We start from the raw sequence: 27356 nt of genomic DNA on the forward strand, positions 1-27356 counted from the left end.
GACTGTTGGAAAATCGATTTTATGAGACCTTTTCCATTGTCGTTTAGGTACTTGTATATTTTAGTTGCAACTGATTATGTTTCCAAATGGATAGAGGCAATTCCATGTCGAACAAATGATCATAAAATTGTCATCAAATTTTTGAAATAAAATATTTTTAGTAGATTTGAAATTCCTCGAGCCATGATAAGTGATGGGCGAACTCACTTTGTTAATAAACAATTTGCTTTATTAATGAAAAAATATGGTATTACTCACAAAGTACTCTTTATCATTATCAAACAAATGAACAAGTTGAATTAGCTAGTAGGGAGATAAAGTAAATTTTGGAAAAATCTGTTAACCCAGTTAGAAATGATTGGTCTCTGCGACTTAATGATACACTTTGAGCATATCGAACATCTTTTAAAACATCATTGAATATGTCTCCCTATAGGTTGGTTTGCGGAAAATATTGTCATTTGCATGTGGAATTGAAACATAAAGCATATTCGGCGATCAAAACTTTTAATTCAAGCATGGATGATGCCAAAAAATTGCGCAAATTGCAACTTAATGAACTTGATGAACTCAGAAATGACGCGTATGAGAATTCAAGGATTTATAAAGCAAAAATCAAATCATTTCATCATAGAACAATTATTAGAAAATCATTTGAGATTGATAAAAAGTTTTGCTTTATAATTCTCGACTTTACATATTTCCAAGAAAATTACAATCAAGATGGACAAGGCCATATGTTGTAAAATATGTGTATTCTTATGGAGCTGTGGACATTGAAAGTCCTAAAAATGATGATGTTTTTAAAGTAAATGGACAAAAGGTTAAACCATTTTTAAAAATGAAATCTTTCAATGTAACTTCCGAAAAATCAAACCTACGTAAACCACATGCATGCAAATTATTTTAATTGCATAATTGTTTTATTTAATTGATTTTAAATGCTTGCATGATATTTATTAAATAATTAAAGATATGTTTGCATGATTAAATGATTGTATGATATGATTTCATGAAATTGAAGGATTTTACCCGAATATTCGATAATAGCAGGGGAAAGGAGACCGAGGACGACCAAGACAAGAATATTTTTTTCATTAAATATTTTCAAGGCTTCCTAATATGATTAAAATTGATTTAATTTTTCTAAAAATGGTAGAGTTCGAATTATTTTACGAGTCGAGCTCAGTTTTTATCGGGAAGCCGGTTTTGGGCAAACAATGAGTTTTTAAAAAATCAAAATTATTATTTTTGAAAAATAAATTTTATAAAATTTTATGTTTTAATTAAATAAGTGTTATTGAGCCCAATTTAATTATTTAAAGTAGGCCCAATTTCTCCTAAGCTTGTAAGCCCAAAACTCAAGCCCTTTAACATGTTGATTAAAATCATAAATAAGTGCCTAGGGCTTCTTCCACCCCATAATTCACCTTATAGCAGCCGAAAAACACACACTTGCACACACTAATTTTTGAAAAAAGGTTGGGAAGCAAAGATAGGGTTCTTCGTCGTCCGATCGTCCAACTTCGCACCCTCGCCAACGATTGAATATTCGAGCATTATAAACGCAAATGCACGTTTTCTAAACTTTTTTACGCATCATTCAAATCATATTATGCATGTTTTAATTGTTTATGCATGAAAAATATTGGTGATCGATTATTTTTATGGTAGAACGAATATTTTCAAAAATACGATGATTTTACGCTTATATGAAAAAACGTTATGAATCCAACAGACACGTTGCCAACTAGGGATGATTTTTGAATAAAACACGAACAAATTTGAAGGAAATAAATGCTGGAAATCGAGGGGAAGGCTAAGGAGGTGAGTCCTGGGGTTTTGAGAATTTTTCCTTGTGCACTAGTGTGATTGAAGGCTCGGCAAGGATGCATGGGGTGTTGGGGCTCGACTAGGTCTTGTGGAGGGTTCATTCTGGTCATGGTTAGGTCTTAGGAAGAGTCCTAGCATGGCTAGGACTCGAGGGAAACGCTAGGGAAGAGTCCACAAGAGTTGGGACTTTTCCCCATGCGCATTCAGGGAAGCCTCGGGCAAGGGGGATCACGGCTCGGTATGGGGCTGGGCTAGATGGTCAAGACGATGCCTTAGGATGGTCCAACGAGTGTTAGGAAGGGCTGGGCTCGGTGGTGGCCTGGGTAGAAACCTCCACGCAAAGATGGCAGCAACAGCCGTAGGTGGTGCGCACGGCCCTTGTTCTGATGGCAAGGCTCACAGCGTGGATTAGGGGCTCGGGGCTGGGACAGGATGGTTCTGAGGCTTTCCAGGGACTGTTAGGAGAGGGTTTGATCGGTGGTTACCGGAGTAGAAGGGTCCTAGTTCGAATAGAATCCTAGAAAGACTAGGAAGCAAATTGTGCAGCTTGTTCTAAATTGCAGGGCTTCGTGCGTGGGTTCAGGGGCTTGGGCTGGGATTGGTTGTGTCTAGGCATGGTCCAGGGTTGGTAAGGGTCAGGTGTGCTTGGTGGTGGCTCGAGCAAGAGGAGTCCTAGTTCGAATATGAGTCCTAGTGAGGGAAGGCAACTCCCGCAGCTTTGTGTCTTCAGTCCAGGGTGATTTGCGCAAGATAGGACATGGTTATAAGGGTCAGGGTTGGTCAATAGGGTGCCTAGGTGGGTTGGATAGGGTTTGGATTGGGGTGGCTTGACTGTGGCTCGGTGGAATCGAGAGATGGCTCGGTGGTCTTGATAATGGGTCAAAAACGAGAGTTAAAGGACAAAGTCTTGAACCATGGGTCCACAGGGGTGGTTCATGGCTCACAAGGGTATTTTAGGTAATAAAAAGTCTATGTTTAAAATTAGGTAAGAAAATATTATGATTGGAATTTATGCGGGATTAAAACGCTTCATGGTTTAGTCATTAAGTTATTAAATCAAAAGGCTCGAGTTTACGTCTAAGAAAAAAATATTAGAAGTCAAATTTAAGCTTATATGATAATTTTGTATAGGCTTGAGTCAATAAAAGTAAGAAAAAGCCAAAATCGAGAATTTTTACGTCTAGGGACAAAATGGTCATTTTACACTTGGGTAATACGTAAAAGCTTGACAGCGTCCCGAAGGATCATAATGCATGTTAAATGATTTAAAATGATTATTTTGATGAAAATATGATATTTTATGATTTATGGTAAAGCTGTCAATTTTAATGTTAAAATGCTATGTTTGGAAATCTATGATATTTTATGCTTTTAAAAGAAAAGGAAAAAAATATTTTGAGGGATGTGAATTGACTGTGACAAATGATATATGATATGTGAGAGATCCGTTTTAAGAAGGAACGGTGAACTTACAATTTTGTGGGGATATCGTGAGGGACAAGGCCCTAGAGGGACCCCGGTTACGGGAAAAGGCCCTAGAGGGACCCCGACGATCGTATTTTCACGGCGGAGCCAAGTGCCCGCCCCCATGGGTCATGTGGAGCTGAAGACTGATCAGTCGATCAAAAGATAAAAGCTAGTCACTTTCGAGGATCAAACTTCACCCAAAATGATAAAGGATTGAAAGCTTTACAATTAAAATGATTTTATGATATACAATTTATTTAAGCTTAAACTTATTTTAAACGGTTTATTTATGTTCAAAAGATTATTTTAAGTAAAAATATGATTTTCAATGCATGTGATTGTATATGTATTATTTGCTACTCATGTTTAGAACGTGCTGAGTCATTAGACTCACTAGATTTGTATGATGCATGATTTGATGATATTATGGGAGGCGCTGACAATTGAGTGGATCGAGTGCGGCAGTACACTCCCGAGGGACCCTTGTTTTCCGCACTAGCTTGTTAGATAGAAAGATTTAAAATATTTATATTAATGATTTTATTAGAGATATTTTTGCGCTTTATGTTATTCTTAGTTGATCTTTTTAAAGGTCGATTTAGGATGTTTGGATAGTTCACGATTTAGAGATTTATTTTACGCTCTTGAGATTTTAGTTGTTAATTTATTATGATTTATGATTATGTTAAGTTATTATGTTTATCAATTTTTGAGTTTATTAGTAAAAAAAATTCAAAAATTCGAGGTCGTTTCAATTAAAAAAGATTTTATTTCCCTTTTCGATCCTTGATTTTTTGTGTTGCATTTAATTTTGTTTGTTTTTATTTGAGTTTTCCTTAATCTTTTTATTTTCTCGGTTAAATGGCGGATAAGGGTATTTCGTGGCTCTCATAGTCGGTTAAATCAGTTTCCCACAATTCCTGATACAAAAATTAAAATTTTTTTTTCAAAATGGATGAAATTCTCTCAAAAAATTGTAAATATTTTCTCTCTGATTCTAAAAATGTTCAAAGAAAAATTTATGCAGGTAGGTGTGAAAGATTGAGATTGCTAATACAAAATGGAATTCCAGAACATATTCGTCTTGTAATAGAAGCTAAGGTCCGATTAGGAGGAAATGTTCCACAGTCACTGCTCATTCGGTATGTGCCTGGATTGGGAAAAAACATTTATGCGAAAAAACTAAGGACCAAAAGGTTAGGGGTTTGTCATAATTGTGCAAGATGGATTTGTGACAAACGATGCAGATCTTTGTGATGTGTTTCCAATAACACAGAAGATAAAATTGGTTTTATTAAAAATGAGCTGAGTACAAAGTCTTTAGATAACATCTTATTGACTCTTGAGATGCATTCTAGTGGACACGTGCATATTGAACTTCTCTGTTTATGGAAACAATTGCAAGATGAGCGCCATCATAATAGTCTTAGGAATCAGACCAAAAAGACCTTGTGTTTGCTAATTTATAAGAAAATTGGATTGAAAGCATATCTTCAACTCATAGAAGGCGTTGAAGTCGTTTCTGGACGTAAAAACCAGAGGAAAATTGCGAGCCACAATCACACTATTGTCAATATGTATGTGTTTCATTATTGTTTTTACTGTTTATTCTGCTTACAGCTGTGACCCATAGTTTTGTCATGATAACATATTACCCCTATAAAATCTCTCATCTTTCTCTCTATTTTTGCAGATAAAAAAAAGTAAAAACATGGTTGGATTCTCTGCACAAACATTGAAACATATTTGTATATTTTGTGGGTCGAGTCTTAGAAAAAATGAAGCGTTTGTAGAAGAAGTTAATAATCTTGAAAATATAATGGATGACAGAAAAATTCACTTGGTATATGGAGGATGTAATATTAGGTTAATGAGATCTGTTTCAACATTTGCTCATTTTGGAGATAGTTAGATTTTGTGTATTATTCCTACAACTTTAGCTGAAGGAAATATTTCATATGTTACAATTGTGGATAAATTAAAACTAAAATGATTGAAAATCCTGATGTTTTTATCGCACTATCAGGTGGTTTTGGTACATTATAAGAAATTTTTCACACTATTTCTTGGGTACAACTTAATATCTATAATAAACCTGTAGGCTTGTTGAATATCAATAATTATTATGACAGTTTGTTGACAATTCTTGATAAAACTGTATAACTTAATTTCATTTCAGAAAATTCACGACGGATGCTCATCTCTGCTTCGATTTCCGACCAATTAATTGATGATTTGGAAGCTTTTGTTCATAAGCCTGATCCGATGATAACAAAGATCAATTGGTCGCAATCAAGCAGTAAGAAAAGAAAATTAGATCATTGATTCAAAAATCGTGGATTGATTTGTGTTTGTTTCAATTTATTATCTTCAATAAAATTCCAGGTGATATTTCTTACATTATGTACTCTTTATTAATAGTTATTTTGACATTAGGGACAATGTTATATTTTAATTGGAAGGAAAACATACTTTTTTTTAAATAAAACAAACTTTAAAAAAATTTAAACAATATATTAAAAAAATATTATTTTAAAATATAATTGTGGAGACCCGGACGCTAATTCAATTCTTAATCATCATTAGGATCAATTTATTAATTCAAGTAATTTGGGCATAAAAAAAAATTTCTTTAATTGCGGAACGTAATGGAATCTAACTAATATACAGATTCGTATAAATAAAGTACAAGTCCTGTATAATCTACATTCAATAAAAACTAAGGTTTAACAACTAATTATCAAGTGTTCAACCCTATCTTTAATCCAAGTCCGTAGTCTCCACTCTAATCATGATCTCTCTCTCTTCTTGTCTTGACCCTGATCCTGTCCCACCTGTTGTCATGCACACATACAAACAAGACAACAGCCGGATAACTCCGGTGAGAATTACATTCCCAGTATAAATCATGTATACATGCCTTTCATATAAACAATATAAAAGCATGAAATAAACATTCATAACATGTATCAAAATCCGAACATGAATCAAATATTCATCACATGTATTATAATTCTAAACATGAATCAATATCAAGAATAAATTATATTCTAAACTTATACCATCATCAGGAACATAATTCCATATCAAGCAATGAATCACTCTCCGTGATTCTCAGACTCAGACTCGACTCAGTCCTAATCTAGGGATCCCGATCAGAATAAGAACATACATCCACCTACACTCCCGATCGGGGTGGTAGTATGTTCTTATTCACGGACTTTGGCTCTTTCCATATCGAACACCAGTAATAGAAGAAACTCCAATTCTATCCACTCCGATATAGCCAAACGTCCGGTGTCTTGACCTAACCGTCACAGACTTTGGCATTTTCACCAATATCCTATCCTGTGACAATGTGCAATGTGCCGGTGACGATTCCATCACTATCCGGCGCTACTGTCACAAGATTACTCATTCACAATTAGGCGTATCCGCTTAATGACTCAGTACATAAATCAATAAATCAAATGTATCAACTTCATACAATTGCAAATATCGATGCAATAAAGTAAAGTATGTGATTTTGGGAAACTCAAGTCAATCGGACTCGAGTTGTACAATCCACATCAACATAAATTTATACCTTTGTCTTCGCGGTCCGACGAAATCGAAGTCTCGAAGTCAAATCTATCCATATCAATCTGAAATACAATATCGCATAGGCACAATCTCAATATGCAACTCAATTCAAAATCTATTCTGATCAATACTCAAATCAAACATAATCTGATCAATATCGAATCAAGATACAATCTAATCCATATCGACGATATCACGATATAATCGAAATCACTACTGAATCTGATCAATAACAATTTACTGAGGTTTCGACGGTATAACAATACAGTCTCGATATCCCCGTCAATCTCAACATCACAGATATAATACAAGACTCATAATCAATATCGGTACCACTCATAATCAATAACAATACAGTTCTGATATCGAATCTCAATCAAATCAACTCCAAAAATCATAACAAATACATACACAGTCTGTTCTTCAATCTGACTTCAATTATATACTTATTAGTATACCCAGAACACAATATATCAGTCAAATCATAATTCCCCCAATATCATATATATATGTATATACATACACGTTGCATTGATGAACCAAGTGTCGAGTCCTATACTCGCGCATATGTGCGAGACCTACTATCTCGGCATTCTACCACTTGCGCATATGCGTGACTTCACCCCGCGCATGTGCGCCCAACTCTCTGCCTACCTCGCGCATGTGCGCGGCTCACGTCGCGCAATGTTCTGTTATAGCTCCTTGGCTACTGGACACCTCGCGCATATGCGCGCCCTCACGCCGTGCATATGCGCGGGGTCTTCTGCCAAACCCGCGCATGTGTGCGCACCAGATCGCGCATGTGCGCGGATGGCATCTCCCTCGCACATATTTCGTGTCTTTTCTCGTCTTTCCTGGTCTGATTCCTTCCGTCTATAATCACATCAATTAATCACTAAATCATTTCAGATTAACAGGATAAATTTCTCGGGCCTTACATTTCTCCCCCCCTAAGATTCGATTTCGTCCTCGAAATCATAGGCAATCAGATCATATCACAGGTAATCATATCAACCCGGAAGAAATGTATACCGGAAGTTAATCAGAAAACTCACTTTAATGAACTACTTCCAGAATCTTTATCTCATTTCAGATTCCACTCAGAAAATAGCTTCTTCCCTACCCTACCCATTCCTTTGAACTTCCAACAACGGAATAGTTTTATCCTGAATCATCTTTCTTCTGCTAATTCTGATTTCAATCTGGAATAATGCTTCAAGAAGTATAATCTCATAATACCACTCGAATAACTGATGATAGAATCAATCTTACAATACTGGCTATACAACATCCGTATATACCAATTAACAACTTATAACAAATCAATACTATCATCTCCTATAAATCTGGTAATTTTAATCAGGGTTATATTCAATCTTCAACCTTAAATATCAACAGTCATCATCCGACGTTGACATATTCAGTCTATTTATTCTGAGCTGTCTTTATTCTCTTCTGAATCAGTTTCAATTTCTTTTTCATATCTGTGATCCTATCAAATCCAATCTCAGGTATCACCGAGATATAATCCCCATACGAAGACAATCTGCAGTTTTCACTGTACAATGCCTCGAATGATGCTTATCTCCATACTCATTTGATAACTATCGTTATACAATAATTTACAAGTGACAATACATCATGTCAACCAGTGCTAACATCCAGCACTACAGTTCCTGGATATCCTCCAGTTCCAGGATAGTTGCTCCAACTATCTGTCGATATATAGACGATAAGTGAAAGAGTTTATTGTATACTCTGCCAAAAGTACAAAATCAAACGAAAATCACATTCTGATATAATCAACTTTGGCATTCAGTACAATCTGACCCCTTTTTCTGACATAAATCTCAGTCGTCTGATCGTATCTGTACGTCATCCTGTACAACATCATATAAGCAGATTCAAGCAATCTGTCAATCATAATTACATCATAGCACAATCTTATCCAGATTTCAGTAGTGTCGTCACACAATCCATAGAAATGTACTCTCATTTCTATTCAAGTATCGATAATCTATATAACCAACCTCCTGGTTTCCCCTGTTGCAATTTAGAAATTTCAGTACAAATTCTGCTACAACTGATTTCATCTGTTTCCCTAACATCAGTCAGTTCAAGTCAGTCTACATTTTTCTATCATCAGAATAAATGTTGAATTAAAGATGGCACATTTCTGATCATACCTGTCGTTTCAGATTCGAAATATTCGGCACAAACAAGTCGGTTATTCACATACAATACAGTATCACCTACCTGATATTCTGATCAATACCCTGTTCTGATTATCGAAACCGAGTTCTGAACATTCTGATCAAACTTCTGAACTGCTTTAATTCACGAGTTTAGCTCTGATTCGGCTTGAACTGTATATACTCTCAACGGTTCCCAATAATCTGTATCACATCTTCGACTTTGTTTAGATCAATTGCTATATCATCTTCGGATGTAATGTCCCCCAAAAAATATAATCTGTCTTTAATACTGTTTTATAACAATAACAATTCTCAAGCAATTTCACAACAACAGTCACATATCATAATTTGCTAACCGCAGACAAATATGAATTTCTAACTTTTCTGCCATCGGTGTCGTCCTCAGTCACTGATCACGGCCTCAACTGTGTCAAGATCAATCGGTATACTATAATCGGATATTACATCCCACAAATACAATCTGTTTCAGTCAAAACTCATATCTGAACAATTTATGTATACCACAATCTCAGTTCTCAGAGAATTCAATACAAAATATGCGATTCACTCAGTCATATGCTGCGAGTAATCAAAATATCATATATACAACGAGCATAAAATCGTCAGAATACCTCTGAATACAGGATTCATCAACCCATAACTGAACTGAAATATCTCACAGAAAAACACTCACTTAGATGTAACTCTCAGACAGTAAATCTTCTAACTGATATTTCAATTCTCTTCAATTCAATCAGTATCATTCTGTAAGGAGTTCTAAAATAAAACCAATACCTGGTATCAATTCAAGGCGGAATTCACTCTCTATGATATAAGGCAAACCCGGAATCTTATCAGGAAAGACTTTAACATTCTCCTGCTACTAGCAATTCAGCTCATGGTATGCCCAATTTCAGTAATCAACTGAATGCATAAGGAATAACTCCATTCCTTTCGATAATCATCGAGTCATAAATAATACATATATCAAAGGAATTTTAAATCGAAAATCCTTACCGTATATTATTCATTCTTCGACCATTTCAGGTCCGAATCTTACCATCTCCTGGTAATAATCTATAATAGTTCTGTACTTGTCAACACATCAATATCAATAATGCAGTCAAAATCAGACAACACAAGTACAACACAGTATAACTCAATCTCATTCTCACTTCACTGCAGTATACGATATTTACAGAATTCAATGATGTCAATCTTTCCCCCAAAAGATAAAGAAATCAATACTACAGTACATACAGACCCAACAGATCAAGCATCTATCAATACAATTCATTCAAAAATAATCGTAGGGCATGCCTTAGTATTTATCAATACATATGCAAACTAATCGCAAAAGAACAATTACCTGTCATTATATCATCAAGTGCATCCTGGGTCTGTTCCTCGGTCACCATAACCAGATGATTCTGCTCCCTGAGATCTTCGGAAATCTCTCAGTGGACATACTCTAGCAAAATGTCCTGGCTGACGACAGATGTGGCAATTTCCAGACACACCTCGGCATTGCTCTGTGGAATGTCTTCCTCCACTAGTGCTACAATAAACTCCTGTATAACTTGAGCTAGAACTACTGGAGCTAGATAAACCGCTCCCTAACTTCTTGAACTGCTTCTTTCGAGCTTTCAACTGTTCTTTCTTTTCACTACTGCTGCCACCAATCTCGATTCTGGGAGGTAGTTGAAGTGGTTTCGGGGTTGAAATAACGTACGAAGCTTCTTTTTGTCTCATCAGAACTGTTTCTACTCTTCTAACTCTGTTCAGAGTGTCAGCAAAATTATTCGGTTGCTTCACATTCACCAATGTACGTATCTCTGGATTCAATCCCTGGATGAACTGATCAAATACAACTACATCGTTCCTAGCCACGTGGGGGCAAAGCGTAGCAAGGTGAAAAACTGGGCCAAATACTCATCAACATTCAACTGACCCTGTCTCAGATTTACGAACTCTGCACTTTTATCCTGTCTATATGATACGGGGAAGAATCTTTGATAGAATTCAACTTTAAAAACTTTCCACGTAATCACTGGACCACGCTGTTCTAAAGCTCTTTGGTTACCAGCCACCAACTCTTTGCGATTTCCCGTAACTGGTGCCCAATCAGTTTAACTCTACAATCATCTGTGAAACCCAGAAATTCAAACAGCATTTCTATATCCTCTAACCAATTCTCACAATCGACTGGTGTCTCAGTGCCCTTTAGAATCGGCGGTTGAAACGACTGAAACCTCGTCATCACTGTTTCCATCGGAGTTTCTGACACATCCATCTGATTACTCGAAGTACTGCCCAATTATCGAATTCTTCTCGGAGGTATATCTGATAATCACAAGAGTTAGCAATCACATGAGATAAATCCATCTCAGCCCCTTTCTGATCAGCTTACCTCTGATCAAGAATTGGTTCTGATCCATTTTCAAATAATACACATTACCAAATCAACTCAGATATTCAGGTAACATGTATCTTCCAAAATAGTAAAACATACTGCAATATTAACATATACAATGTAATTCAACATTATAATAAATCACATGCTAGCAATCACATGCAAGGAAAGAAAACACATTCTACCCCGCTCACTAGCTTCTATCTCAGTCTCAAAAACCTACAGTTCTAGAACCTACTGTTCTATAACCTAATGCTCTGATACCACCTGTTGTGGGGACCCGGACGCTAATTCAATTCTTAATCATCATTAGGATAAATTTATTAATTCAAGTAATTTGGGTCATAAAAAAAATTTCTTTAATTGCGGAACGTAATGGAATCTAACTAATATACAGATTCGTATAAATAAAGTACAAGTCCTGTATAATCTACATTCAATAAAAACTAAGGTTTAACAACTAATTATCAAGTGTTCAACCCTATCTTTAATCCAAGTCCGTAGTCTCCACTCTAATCATGATCTCTATCTCTTCTTGTCTTGACCCTGATCATGTCCCACCTGTTGTCATGCACACATACAAACAAGACAACAGTCGGATAACTCCGATGAGAATTACATTCCCAGTAAATCATGTATACATGCCTTTCATATAAACAATATAAAAGCATGAAATAAACATTTATAACATGTATCAAAATCCGAACATGAATCAAATATTCATCACATGTATTATAATTCTAAACATGAATCAATATCAAGAATAAATTATATTCTAAACATATATCATCATCAGGAACATAATTTCATATCAAGCAATGAATCACTCTCCGTGATTCTCAGACTCGATTCAGTCCTAATCTAGGGATCCCGATCGGAATAAGAACATACACCCACCTACACTCCCGATCGGGGTGGTAGTATGTTCTTATTCACGGACTTTGGCTCTTTCCATATCGAACACCAGTAATAGAAGAAACTCCAATTCTATCAACTCCGATATAGCCAAAAGTCCGGTGTCTTGACCTAACCGTCACAGACTTTGGCATTTTCACCAATATCCTATCCTGTGACAATGTGCAATGTGCCGGTGACGATTCCATCACTATCCGGCGCTACTGTCACAAGATTACTCATTCACAATTAGGCGTATCCGCTTAATGACTCAGTACATAAATCAATAAATCAAATGTATCAACTTCATACAATTGCAAATATCGATGCAATAAAGTAAAGTATGTGATTTTGGGAAACTCAAGTCAATCGGACTCGAGTTGTACAATCCACATCAACATAAATTTATACCTTTGTCTTCGCGGTCCGACGAAATCGAAGTCTCGAAGTCAAATCTGTCCATATCAATCTGAAATACAATATCGCATAGGCACAATCTCAATATGCAACTCAATTCAAAATCTATTCTGATCAATACTCAAATCAAACATAATCTGATCAATATCGAATCAAGATACAATCTAATCCATATCGACGATATCACGATATAATCGAAATCACTACTGAATCTGATCAATAACAATTTACTGAGGTTTCGACGGTATAACAATTAAGTCTCGATATCCCAGTCAATCTCAACATCACAGATATAATACCAGACTCATAATCAATATCGGTACCACTCATGATTAATAACAATACAGTTCTGATATCGAATCTCAATCAAATCAACTCCGAAAATCATAACAAATACATACACAGTCTGTTCTTCAATCTGACTTCAATTATATACTTATTAGTATACCCAGAACACAATATATCAGTCAAATCATAATTCCCCCAATATCATAATTTCAAACGATATCTGAATTCAATAAAACTTACGTCCTGCTGTAGCTGTCGTCGCTAGGAACTCGGCACTGTACTCGGATTGAAAATCATACGGTTGGATTTCACGTAACTCACACTTCTACGTACGGGACTTGAAGCTTCTTCTTCTTTCCTCGTTTCCCTTCTCTTTGTTGCTGAGGAAGGAAGGATTTATATATATATATATATGTGTATATATATATATTATGTATATACATACACGTTGCATTGATGAACCAAGTGTCGATTTTTCATTCTCCATGACTCGCGCATATGCGCGCCCAAGTCCCGCGCATATGCACCGAGAGTTTTGTCCGAATATTTATCAGCTCGCGCATATGCGCGTCCTATACTCGCGCATATGTGCGAGACCTACTATCTCGGCATTCTACCACTTGCGCATATGCGTGACTTCACCCCGCGCATGTGCGCCCAACTCTCTGCCTACCTCGCGCATGTGCCCGGCTCACGTCGCGCATGTGCGCGCAATGTTCTGTTATAGCTCCTTGGCTACTGGACACCTCGCGCATATGCGCGACATATGCGCGCCCTCACGCCGTGCATATGCGCGGGTTCTTCTGCCAAACCCGCGCATGTGTGCGCACCAGATCGCGCATGTGCGCGGATGGCATCTCCCTCGCACATATTTCGCGTCTTTTCTAGTCTTTCTCGGTCTGATTCATTCCGTCTATAATCACATCAATTAATAACTAAATCATTTCAGATTAACATGATAAATTTCTCAACCTTACAATAACCATGTTTATTGTTTGTATCTTAGTAATTTTTGCAAAAATATCATACATTACATGTTTGAAAGGTTTAAATTAGAAAATGTATTAATCTATCTAAGGATATTTAAATTTTTAATTGAAAAATGTCAATTTTAATATTCTGATCACTATAAAAATATGATTTATGAAATCTTTTTGAGTGATTAACCATTGTGATAAAGATCAATTATAAAAGTATATGGTCCAAGATATACCTGATAAGAGTGCCTAAAATTTTAAACGCATACATATTTTGTGAGTGAGTGGAGAGGATTGAAAAAATAACTTTCGAGCATTTATAGATCATGAGAGAGGCTATCTATTGTTTAGATCTTGAGTTCTTATTTTGAAAAAAATATCTGATATTTCCTGAAAAAAAAAGAAAAAAAAGAGATGTTGAAGATCTATGTATTTTTAAAGTTACATGCTACGACCAATTTATCTCTCATAAAAAAGAAAAAAAGAAAGAAAAAAAATAAAAAGAGAGAAATATATTATACAAAATAAATAAATATGTGATGAAGAAGCATAAACTTAGTCTGCTTCTATGATGTTATGAAAGAAAAAAATTCTCAAAAGAAGATCAGGAAAAAATATATATATAATAAGAATAACTAGATTTTTAATCAATGGATTTCCTATATTTTGATTAATTTAGCTCGTTTGTATGTCTGCATTCTATAAACCATTTTCTTGAGCATTTATATGTATTCCAACTCCATGAGAAAAATCGCTCCCATGAATTGTAACATTTATTAATCTGTGAGATATGAAGTTGAGATTTTACTTAAAAAATTTGAAGGCCATGTACATTTAATTACCTGAAAATAAACTTTGAATTGATCATCTCAGATTATTTCATAAATTATATTTATGATGATCTTGATATAACTTTGACAGTTTTCAACTTTAATTTAAACATGATAGATCGGTTCGGGCACCTTCGATCCATCAATTGGTATCAGAGCTAACTGTTCTAGGAAGGGCAATAATAGACGTTGCAGTAGTACTTAAAGCCAAAACGTTCCAGAATGGCAATCGGAAAGTACAAGACAATATCGAGGAACAAATTCAAACTGCAACATTCATATTTGATGAGTCTTGGTGTACAGTCTCATTGCTTCTATAAATACCAGACCAAGATCATCAATACACAAGTGTGTGAAGATCAGAAAAGAAGAGAAAAAAGACATGTCAATTGCTTAGCCTAGAAGCAAAATTCTCAGTGTTTGAGAACACTTTCGTGTTGTATTTATAGTTCAGTTCTGACACACACACACACAATCACTCACATATACAGAGAGTTGAGCTTATTGAATAGCTGAGTGAGTCTTGCACAAATACGTAAAACTTGTGTATGTAGTCTTTGACATATAGACATTAAAAAGTGTTGGCTAGAAGGTGATGTCTTCAGTCTATGTTAGGAGTTCAGTTAGGCAGTAGGGTAAGTCCTAAGCTGAGTGGGTTTGTACAAGATATTGTATAAATCAAAGCTTCCTAGTGAAACCTACCCGAGATGGTAGAAAGGGTGACGTAGGAGCAGTTGAAGTCTCTGAACATTCATAAAAATATATTGTGTACTTAACTGTTTAACATTTGTTTTCAAACTGATTTGATCAGTTCGAGCTGTTATCAGTTCAGTTCTTACCATAACTGAACTGATAAATGCAAGAACTGATACCAGTTATATCAGTTAATCAGTTTACACAAGTTAAAATATTTAAACTGATTAGCTTTCTTAACAAAGGATTATTTCGAGTATTTTCCTTTGATTTAAAACCAAACTCGATCTAATTCATCGGTGTTTACATTCTTAGAACACGATCTATTGCAGCTAAGTGAGAATATTGTGTTTGAAGCACCTTCAAAGGTGCCCGAAACGATCCATCAAAACACTTGAATAATTTTGATTACTTTTCTATTTAAATTAATCAATATGTTTGTATTGCTATTAACGATTAAATTGCTAGAGACTAGCAATAAGCTGGTTGGGGGTGTGATAAACATAAAAATTGTACATTAATGAAATGTTTTATAATATAAATTTATATTTTTTGTTTTATTAATTGTTTAAATATTATAAGTTTTATAATAAATTGTATAAAATATAAGTTGTTGTGTAATTATAACTTTTTATTATTTTTACAGGTTCGATAAAACAAGAATAACCTTAGGTTTGCAAATGAGATTAAGATGATTCTTGGACATGTAGAAAGTTGATTTTAATATCTAAAATATTGGTAGCAAGCATGAGATAAAAATCTTCTCACAATTGAGATCAAATTAAGCAAAAAATAAAGTTAAAAAAGGAGTGACAGTTTTACCATGCTTGCATTTTGACCATATCTCTCAAATTATTTTGTCAAATGGTAACAAAAAAATACTAAAATTTAAACAACTCAATTATTTATATGTTTTGTTTTATGTGAAAAAGCAAAATCGGATGTGAAGATTTTCAAAAGTGATGTGTATGATGACATATTTTCTTGGAACACTAATAAAGATTTATGTGTAAAAAAAATATTTTATTTGTGGTTGTCTCCCCAAATTTGGCTATAAATAGGGTGTATTGTAATGTATTGAGATATCTCTCATTCTATGAACAAACCTTTGAGTTCATAATATTTTTCTCTTTGTTTTTCTTTTATTTATTCATTTAAATATAATTAGCATGTTAATTTCATATTCAAAGTTTTATACTTTGAATAATGAGTATTTAGCTTTCCAAAGTTGAGATTAAAATATGAAACTCTTGGTATGATAATAAGGTTATTAAAATGTAATAATATATGTTTTATATTATTTAATCATTATTTATTGTTTATGTTATATTTAATTCTTTAAGCATTATTGTTCCCTATTTATAAGTAGGAATTTTGATTTATTGTTGCTATATGTTACACTAAATTCTTAAAACCATTTAAATGTTAGTTTGACATTACCAATCATTTAAAGTGGATCCCTTGATTTATTATATATGAAAATATCATAATATTAATTTTTTGATACTATTTAAATGTTTGTATAGTTTTTATCAACCATTTAATGTGAGAATCTTGATTTAGTGTTTACAAATATATATATAACACAATAAATACTTGACAACATTTATGAGTTTTGGTATATATTAAATACTTATAAGATAATAATATATAACATAATATAAATATGATTATTTAATATATTGAAACTATTTTATTAATTGGATTTCAATAATTAATATTAACTTTATTAAAATACAAAGAGTGAATTCTCTAATCTCAATTATTTGAACTAAAATTTGAACAATTAAAAATTATCAATTAAAATAAAAAAGACAAAACAAAAGAACATTACAGTGAATTTGTAATTAACTTAACTTCCATATGAATACGATATTCGGACTCATCGAAATATATTACTTATGAACAACCTATGCAACTATCAAAATGACATCATTAAACAAAATACTAATTAAACTAATATACATTAATCAAAGTCGCATCATTAAACAAAATACTAATTAAACTAATATACATCAAAATCAAAATCATAAACCCCACATCAAATAAAAAAATGCATTGAAAAACTAAAAACCAAAATTTATAGCATGCAAATGATGATGCAACCTTCCCCCACCCCGAAATTTAAAATATAATGATGCAAGCTGTAATACAACGACAAAATTTGCAAACTTGTGTCCTCTGTCTCCATGTCTTTTAACTTAATATATACTAATTTAATATGATTAAAATATATATAATAGTTTACATGAAAGGCCAATAACATATGATATATTATAATTATAATATAAAATGATAAAATATACTTAAGGGAGGGAAGTATTTATAAAATAAAACAAAGAGAAAAAATGTGGACATTTCAAACAAGACAAAAATTTGTATGAGACGGTCTCACCGGTCGTATTTTGTGAGACAGATCTCTTATTTGGATCATCCATGAAAACATATTATTTTTTATGCTAAGAGTATTACTTTTTATTGTGAGTATCGGCAAGGTTGACCCCACGGACGGATCCACAGTTAAAGCCCGGGTGGTCCAATTTTTTTTAAAAAAAATTATATGTAAATTTTGTATAATTTTGAATTAATACGATATTAGTCCGGATAGATCAATTTAAAATATTAAAAAATTTTAGAGTTTAAAATTTTAATCCCGGTAGAGCCATGTTCCTGGCTCACCTATTCTTCAAAAAAAGTAAAGTGAGAAAAATTGCACAAAAAAAAAACAGAGAAAAGAGCGGAAGATATTTCTCATCTACGTAAAAGAAAAGTATAGTCAGATTCCATACAAGAAAACTCTACGCACAGAGAGAGAGCCAACAATCAGGACCCTTCCCTCTGCATAAGAGCACTTGAATATATATATGTATATATATTATTTTAATAAATTTTAACTGGTAAATTGGTGAATCTCAAGACAAGTTTGGCCCCCTTCGTTCCCATTAAATTCAATTCCTCTATAATTAGCAAAGTCTTTTCTCATCGTCTTCTCCTTTTCCTGTTTCAAGATTCTTCTTTCAACGCTTGTTTTGCATCTGTGTGTGTATGCGCGTGTGCTGCCCACACTTGTCATATTATTCCTGCCCTTATCATTTTCTGTGTTTTTGTCCCCCCAGGTGTGTATTTGTGCATGATACATATTCGAGGTTTTAAGGGATCTTGGTTGTTGTCAGGAAGGTGAGTATTAGGTTGGGTTGTTCCATTTTCAATCTTTCTTGGTGTTTCTGGCCATGTTTCTGTTCTTTTTGTGGTTTGGAGCAGTACACGAATAAAGATGATCTTTTAATGATTTCGGTTCAGTATTGAAAAAGTTCTTGTTTTGAACTGTTGAATGGTGTAATCTTTGTAATGAGATATTTTGTGCTGATATACGTGATTGGAAAAACCAGTTATGAACCTTAAAATGCGATCGGTGTGTTGGGTACCATGTATTGCTATAATTGACCATGCTATGGTTTTACTTTTTGGTATTTCTTACAATTTAGATCTTTCTCCTCTTTTGAACTTGTGAAGAAATTCTTGAAAAAAGGTAGGATCTTGTTTACTCGATGCATTGGCAAAACCTCAGAATATGTAATTTAGTGTTACTGCTCTGGGAAAATATACAGTAATCACTAAAGATCACTCCGTTAATTTTATATGTTTATTAAAAAAGAAGAATGTTTTTACGAAAAAAGAAAGGAGACTCTGCCCAAATTTATTTTCTTGTAGATAGGGTGTGCTGCTGGCAGTATGGTGCCCATGATCTCTGGTATACAATTCTAATTGGTGCATTAAATTTTATCTGCTAGTAGTCTTGCAGAAAATTTAATCGTCTCACAGGATAGAGCATTTGGATAAGCATTGTCATCGAGTGTAAATGTCCTTGTCTCTGACTCTTCCTATATCATGTCTAAGAAAAGCTTATTTATTTGTCTTATAATCCTGTCAACTTGAGCTGTAGAAATTGTGAATGGCAGTATGTTGGCTAAGAAAATCCATCACTTGAATATTTAAGGTTCCATTTGGATTGATGGATTTCAAATGTATGGATTTCAAAGTATTCAATTGTACTTTTGTTGTTTTAGATAAGCAATATCATGAATTTCAAATTCACTCTTTGCATGTTTATATAGTGTTTCATGTTAATCAGGATTTATTTTAAATTAAATAAAAGTGTCATTTGAAATACATTCTATTTTGTCTAACCCGATCACTCAATATAGAATCAAGATTTGATATATTGTTTCGTTGTTAACAATAAAATCATAATCGAAATCCATGGATTTCAAATCCATCACCTCCAATGCAATTAATAGTTGTCCCAGAGGTGTCGTATTTCATTTCTTGAACGTCTTGGCGTGAGGTATTATCTGGGAATCAACACAAATACTAAAGGATTAGTTAGTGACCAAACTCTTCTTGTTTTTCTAAGCTACAAAGATGCAAAGGGAAATCATAAAGGATCCAGCTGGAGAGATCAAAGTTAGTTTTGGCTATCAATGTGACACCAAGAATGATAATTCTTGGGGTATCCCACATGGTATCGATATTCCATCTCCAGGGAAGCTCCGAAGAGCAAACAGCTCCTTCTCTTGTCTCTCCGGTGCGGCATTGAGTGGCAATGCTACGTTAGCTAATACGAATATGTGTAATGGGATAATCGGGACAGAAATTTTGCCAACTATGGACTCTCCTAATTCATTCCGCAGAATCCCTTCTTCGCCGTCCCTGGGAAAAATGGAGTTTTTATCATCTTCTCTGCAGAGTAGCATATCGAATATGAGTATAAGTCCATCTTCACCAAATGAGACACTCGATAATGATCCATTTTCATCGAGTTTCCTCAATGCAGAGGAAGTACAAGTGGCTGGAGGCGCCGCTGGTGAAGATAGAGTTCAAGCTGTTTGTTCCGAAGAGAACGGCTGGCTTTTCTGTGCTATCTATGATGGGTTCAATGGACGGGATGCGGCTGATTTCCTGGCTGGAACTTTGTACGAAACGGTTGTGTTTCATCTGAGCTTACTAGACTGGGATATCGTGCATGAGTCTTCTGATTCTTCGTTTAAGCAGAGTGTTCTTAACAGCCTTCACCTTGCACTTAGTCAGGCAGAGAACGAATTCCTACACATGGTCGAACAAGAAATGGAAGACCGTCCCGATTTAGTATCTATAGGATCTTGTGTTTTACTAGTGCTACTACATGGAAAGGATTTGTACCTACTTAACGTGGGTGATAGTCGAGCCGTGTTGGCTTCATATGACGAAGGAGGTGACATGAACAGAACAGCAAGGCTGCAAACCATCCAGCTCACTGATAGCCATACCGTCGACAATGTGGTGGAAAGAACCAGACTTATGAATGATCATCTTGATGACCCTTCAACAATTGTGGCCGGTAAAGTCAAGGGGAAGCTAAAGGTTACAAGGGCCTTTGGAGTTGGTTACTTGAAGAAGGTACAAGAATGTTTTGAAGTTTTCTTGCAGGGTCTGAAATCAGAACATTTGTTCATATTTGGTGTTTATATGTGACAAGCATTCTTTTGCACTTTATACGAAATCTAATCATGTCGCTTCTGTTATGCAGAAAGACATGAATGATGCTTTGATGGGTATTCTTCGTGTCCGTAATCTCATAAGTCCCCCGTATGTATCCACAGAACCATCACTAGTGGTACATGAGGTTTCAAAGTCTGATCATTTTGTCGTACTAGGGAGTGACGGCTTGTTCGACTTCTTCAGCAACAATGAAGTCGTAAAGCTTGTAAATTCATATATATTCAGGAACCCTTCAGGTGATCCAGCTAAATTTCTCGTCGAACAGCTTGCTGCAAGAGCAGCAGAGTCAGCTGGTACACCACCAATTCTCTTGTCTTTAATTTTCTGTCCTGAAATGCAACAGTAGAAGGTCGTTTTCCTACGTTTTATAGATTATGATCATGTTTGATGATTTCTTTGAACAATACTTAATATCAGAAGAAGTATGCCAGATCATCTGTAAGTTTGAAATCTTAGACGCTGCGTAGTTATTACATTGTGCATCATATTAAGTTTGACTTAAAAAGAAAAATCTGATTCTCTTTTGTGCTGTTAATATTGCTTATTTAACAATTTGATAATTTTATATAATTTACTGCTCTTCGGTTGGTATCTTTGGCTGCATTTGGACAATTTCGGAGTGGACCAGATTAAATAACTCATCATAGTAGTAGTAGTTTAACTTTTCATATTGTCCACTTGCATTCTGTCTCATCAATGATTTGTTGTTAAGTGAATTATTTAAAGAGGAAATAAGTAATATACGTCACACCATTAGAGACAATCTACTTGAACATAACAAAATATAAGTTTGAATTATTAGTTTATACAAGTTTTTGCGGCTGGTCAGCATATTTATTCAATCTTGTTTCATGCATATTTTCAGGTTTTAGTATGGAAGAGCTGATGAGTATTCCTGCTGGCAGAAGGCGGAAATATCACGACGATGTTACAGTTATTGTAATCGTTCTAGGCATGGACAAACGAACTTCAAAGGCATCAACATGTCTATGAGTAGCCGAGTCAAATATTTTTTAAAACAATAATCTCAATTCTTGAAGGGTATAAATATTAAATACCCGCATTGTTTTTGCAGCCTGTTAGCATTAAATTCCTTCAGACAGATTAAGTTTTTGGCTTACTGTCTTAAAACCATATTATATGTTATGTCGTGTTATATTTAGCGAAAGATTCGATCTTTTTATCTGTTACTAATATCTCTATTCACAGATTATAGTATCTTGTGTGCCATCTTCAAATTAAGTATAGAACATTCCGCTGCGGTCGTTTAATTTGTTTCTTGTTATGAGGCTTGGTGATGAAGTCAATTGATTGCTGGAAACTCTTCCTTATAAAAACAGGATAATACCCAAAAGATGGGTCTGTTCCACATAAACTAATCACTTTCAGTAAAAATCTCTGCTAAACAAATGTGTGGCTCTTTAGTTACTTCCAGAACCTCATCATGTGAAACTCTTAATATGAATATGAACTTATTATGCTGGGAAGTTGTCGATATCCAATTTCGCATACTGGTAATCAGTTGTTTCTTTTTTCTTTTTTGAATCACACTAATAAGAGACTGAAGGGACAAACTTGGAGAGATGACACTAGCTAGAAGTTTTCTGTTGCCATAAACACTATTCTCTGCTGTAATTTCTTCATCCTCATTCTCACTATGTTCTCTAAGCTTCTACTTGTAGGCTTATCTGAGCACAATTTTTGCACGCTTTAATTTTCCAGACCTCATCAGTTTCTTGATCAAGGTTTCTGCATCGATGCTTACTGCATTAACTTTTTGCGCATGAAAATAAACGGGTCATACATCAATTATCCACAATCAACATACTTGGAACTATCTACGAAAGCAGACAAACTGCGGCAAGAGACACCTTACACATGCTAAAGAATTTGAGAGAATCGAGCTCGAGTTTGTACAGTATAAACTATTTCACTTGAATCTCCAATACACATCCCAAGTTCTTGAACCTCCAAGGATTTTACATATTTACAATGAATTCATTCAATAGAAATAAACAAAAATCTCATGTATTAGTGCATGCATTCACACAAGCGAGAAAGGCACAAATACTTTCCATATACCATTCAAGCAAATGTATGCTGGTCTTAGGTTGAGTCACAAGTACACAACCTCTCGAAATCAGATTTGGTCCACAAACTCTTGCAAGAATATTACACGAACACGTGGCATTTTAATTAAGGACGATTTTGATTTTATGACCCATTCATTTTCAAACAACGCCGTAAGACGGTCTCCAACACTTCCCATCTATTAAAGTTGAAAATATTAATAAGAAAACTAGAAACCTTAGTTGCAAAGCAAAAGAACTCGCAGCTCATCCATGCGGAAATTAAACCCTTCTTAAAAGTACGCGTCTCGCTAGAACTTTATACTTTTCAAACTCGTTGACTTGAATTTTTGGTTTCAAATACTGGGTTCTTGTTTTTTATATTAAAAAGAAACGAAACATGTAAGATGTAACCGAGAATAGAGGTTTATTATTTGTAATATTTTCAAGAAACAGCAAGTAACATAAATCCTTGAACGTTAAACAGAGAAGCTCGATCTTTATTTACTTGGTGGTAGGTTCTGTGCGTGACTAAATTTTTTTTAGCAGCCATGGGTCAAGAATCGTTTGTATACAGCTTCGTGGCACGCGGCACGGTGATATTGGCTGAGTACTCCGAGATCACCGGGAACTTTGCAGCGGTGGCGGAGCAGTGCTTGCAGAAGTTGCCTTCATCAAGCAACAAATTCATTTACCAGTATGATCAACATACGTTTAACTACCTAGTTGCAGATGGCTATGGTAATTGTTTCTTCTCATTTTTATGGCTCCATGTTTTTGTTTGTTGATCTTCATGATTGATTTTGTTGGGAAATCGGAGTTGATTTTGAAATGGGTTTTCCTGGATCTTGGTTAGATGATGAAAAGTTGGAGTCTTTAACTTCCTGATCAGTTCTTTACACGGACCAGCAGTTGAAGCAATCTGCCAATCTTTTTCATAATGAAAAGAGTTCTCAAGACTGTTTATAGCTATACTTGAATTTGGTTCTCTAATTTTTGGGCTAGTTTTAGGTCTCCTACAGGATGAAAATTTTAATAAACATTTAACTCGAGGACGACTTCATAAGTAAGAATTTAATTATATTTAGAATGAAAATCATATATGCCGATATTATCTGCTAGCAACTTCAAAAGTTCATGGTCCCTTGATATGGTTGAGTTCTTCTGGTCCTCACTTGATATTTTCATCGCAGAAGAATAAGAAATGTGCATTAGTAGCTAAAATTGTCGTAATTATCGAGATAATATCAGCACTCATGGGGTCATGTTTAAAGAACATTTTGTGTCAAGTAGACCTGTTTTTGTATAATTCTGCATCAATCAACTTGACGCTGTGTTTAAAAATTTTTACAGCTTATTGCGTAGTTGCCAATGAATCTGTTCGACAACCGATTTCAATTGCTCTTCTGGAACGTATAAGATCTGATTTCTTGAGAAAATATAGTGCTGGTAAAGCAGATACTGCAGTTGCCAAAAGCCTCAGCAAAGAATTCGGGTAAAAACCAAATATAAATCATTAGTTAGCACTGCATGAAATGCAAGAAACTGAAAGCATGTAAAATGCAGGCCGCTTATGAAAGAGCAAATGAAATATGTAACTGAGCACACCGAAGAGATCGATAAACTTTCAAAAGTACAGGCTCAAGTTACCCAAGTCCAAAATATTATGAGGGAGAATATAGACAAGGTATATATAATACTCAATTTGCACTTGTTTGTTGCTTTTGATTGCATTTCAACTTTTTCTTTGATCTCTCGATCTCGAGTGGTGACATAAATGTGTATGATCATATCATGTACTTTTACAGACAATTCAAAGAGGAGGAGCAATAGATGATCTTAGCAACAAGGCTGAAGATTTACGTGACAATGTAAGATGTTAATGCTGCATGATGCGTACTTTTCTTTGCTCTGAAATCTTGAAATCAGATTCAAATACACTTTTTAACACCATGTTTCATGATTTCAGGCTAAAGAATTCAAGAAAAGGGGGGAACAGATCAAACGAAAGATGTGGTATCAGAATATGAAAATTAAGTTAATTGTCCTTGGAATCCTTATCCTCTTAGCACTCATAATCTGGCTTTCTATTTGTCGCGGTTTTAACTGCTCAAATTAGAATGGATCTTGTTTCCATTTGAACAATATATGTAAACTTGGTTCTGAATACACAGATGAGTCATTTATGTGTCAAATATGTTGGTTTTTCAGTGTAAAATCTTCGTTGTTTCTTTTGTTATTTGATAGAAACTACATTGTTTAGAGACGTGAGAATCATCATATTGCATCATTTAGAGATGATTTCCTTGTAATGATTTGAGTTTAGTTTTTATCGTGGATATCTGTACTATTAGGAAATTACAAGTTTAGTCTTGTACTTGTCGAATTTTACATTTTTTGTACAAATTATTTTCATGTTACAGTTTTAGTACAGCAAGTGAGTCATTGTTTTTTATTTTAGTTTTTTCACCAAAATGGCGACGTATAACCGAAAATTGATAATGTGGCATCATAATTGCTGACAAAAAATCGACTCCAACGGAAAAAGATTAAATGTGAAGCAAGAACCAACATATTGAACTAAAACTATAAATGGGAAGTTTTAGAAGTAAAATGAAAAATGAACAAATTATACTATATTCTCTATTCTATATACTCTCGATATTATTTTATATTATGAAATATGAGAAGATTAGATAATTTAATTTAATTATATTGTACGAAAATTTTAGAATACGGAAGTAAAAAATACTTCATTTATATTAATAAAATATTATAAAAGCATATTTTAGCTTGTGAATTTGAAGTTAACCTATAAATGTTATATCTCATTTATTCTCCAAAATTTTTAAATTACTAAATGGGAAACCAACATTTTTTGTTATGTAACTTACTTATTTTTATTTTTGGTCATTTTTCGGTCAATTCATAGTTTTAGTCCACTCACTTGAACATTTTTCTCAATTTTGATCATTGTCCATCAGAATATTGAAGTGATATCGGACACGTTAGCAATGTCCGAGACAACGCTAGCAATGCCCGACGTCACTCATAATTTTCATATAAACATTGTTCTCCTTACTGAATACCTCTTTTATCTTTCTTTATCTTTATTTTTGTTTTTAATATTTTAATATTAATCCAAAATTAAAATTCGAAGTCCCATTTTATACGTGATGGACACTGCAAGACAAGAATGGAGTACATAATAACTATCTAAACAAAACATCAAATATTGTGTTCAGATAGTTTATTTAGATAAAAAAAAAATTACAATTAGGTTTGTTGGATTAAGTGTGTATGAGTGAGAGTAGTATTGAGATGAGTGACCTCCTGAGAAGTTCTCGTATGTCAAGCTACTGACGTTGCTCTGCTTGATTTGGTTGGCCAGATGTGTCGTAAAAAAGTGACGTCAGATCTTAACGGATAATATTATCTCAGTTATGGATATGACTGATAGGATCGGGTAAAGGTGAAAGAATGTTTAGAAGGGGGTTGAATAAACACTAACAATTTTCACAACATTTTTCTCTTTTTATGAGTCAGTTTAGTAATATACTGATACTCGGCAATCTTGTAAGTCGATATCAATCAGTTAACAATAGAAGTGCGGAAATAAACTGACTGATAGATACAATAAAACTGAAATAAGAAGACACAAGATTTTATGGATGTTCGGAGATTTCAAACACTCGTATGTCACCCCTTCTATCACAAAGATAAGATATTCACTAAAACACTTTGATCGATAAAAGAGTTGTACAGACCCACTTCAGTTTTGGACTTAACAATGTCAAACTGAAACTCTTAATTACGAACCAGTTTACAGTATTCAATTGGACTGAAATAATTTAGCACAACTGATCTCTTCAAGATCAAATATTATAATAATAACAGTTTGTACTTGTAAGCTCGAAGTATAGCCTTGAATGCTATGAATGTATACAATAAGCGTGAAGTTTGAAATTTGCAAAGATTTCAGCAGAGTAACAGCTCAGTTGATAGAATAGTATATCGATCAGGTTGATTCAGATAGTTTCTCAGCTGCTCTTCTCTGTTATTTATAGGCTTTGCCTCCAACGGTAATATTGAATACGATTTGAAACCTTCTATCTGTTGTTTGCCACGTCAACATTCTTCTGACAGTCGTATACTGCAGC

General features: G+C 34.3%; 2 protein-coding genes across 5 annotated transcripts; both read left to right on the forward strand.

The window, feature by feature from the left end:
- The first annotated feature begins 18395 nt into the window (after positions 1–18395).
- On the forward strand, positions 18396–22317 carry LOC142543354 (putative protein phosphatase 2C 40). 3 transcript variants are annotated; one of them, XM_075650571.1, is made up of 5 exons: positions 18402–18486; positions 18706–18766; positions 20004–21025; positions 21156–21420; positions 21993–22317. In XM_075650571.1, the coding sequence occupies exons 3-5, from the start codon at positions 20012–20014 to the stop codon at positions 22118–22120; spliced, it is 1407 nt and encodes a 468-aa protein (XP_075506686.1). In that variant the 5' UTR covers positions 18402–18486; positions 18706–18766; positions 20004–20011; the 3' UTR covers positions 22121–22317. The 3 variants fall into 3 exon arrangements, with proteins under 3 accessions (XP_075506684.1, XP_075506685.1, XP_075506686.1); XM_075650569.1 differs by having other exon boundaries at positions 18396–18707; XM_075650570.1 differs by having other exon boundaries at positions 18397–18766.
- A 1055-nt stretch (positions 22318–23372) lies between these two features.
- LOC142541676 (vesicle-associated membrane protein 724-like) lies at positions 23373–25567 on the forward strand. 2 transcript variants are annotated; one of them, XM_075648150.1, is made up of 6 exons: positions 23373–23495; positions 23746–23937; positions 24550–24691; positions 24763–24883; positions 25005–25067; positions 25166–25567. In XM_075648150.1, the coding sequence occupies exons 2-6, from the start codon at positions 23748–23750 to the stop codon at positions 25313–25315; spliced, it is 666 nt and encodes a 221-aa protein (XP_075504265.1). In that variant the 5' UTR covers positions 23373–23495; positions 23746–23747; the 3' UTR covers positions 25316–25567. The 2 variants fall into 2 exon arrangements, with proteins under 2 accessions (XP_075504265.1, XP_075504264.1); XM_075648149.1 differs by lacking the exon at positions 23373–23495 and having other exon boundaries at positions 23574–23937.
- The last annotated feature ends 1789 nt before the right edge of the window (positions 25568–27356 follow it).

The sequence above is a fragment of the Primulina tabacum genome, chromosome 4 (genome assembly GCF_025594145.1).
Source record: "Primulina tabacum isolate GXHZ01 chromosome 4, ASM2559414v2, whole genome shotgun sequence".
Taxonomy (NCBI): Eukaryota; Viridiplantae; Streptophyta; class Magnoliopsida; order Lamiales; family Gesneriaceae; genus Primulina; species Primulina tabacum.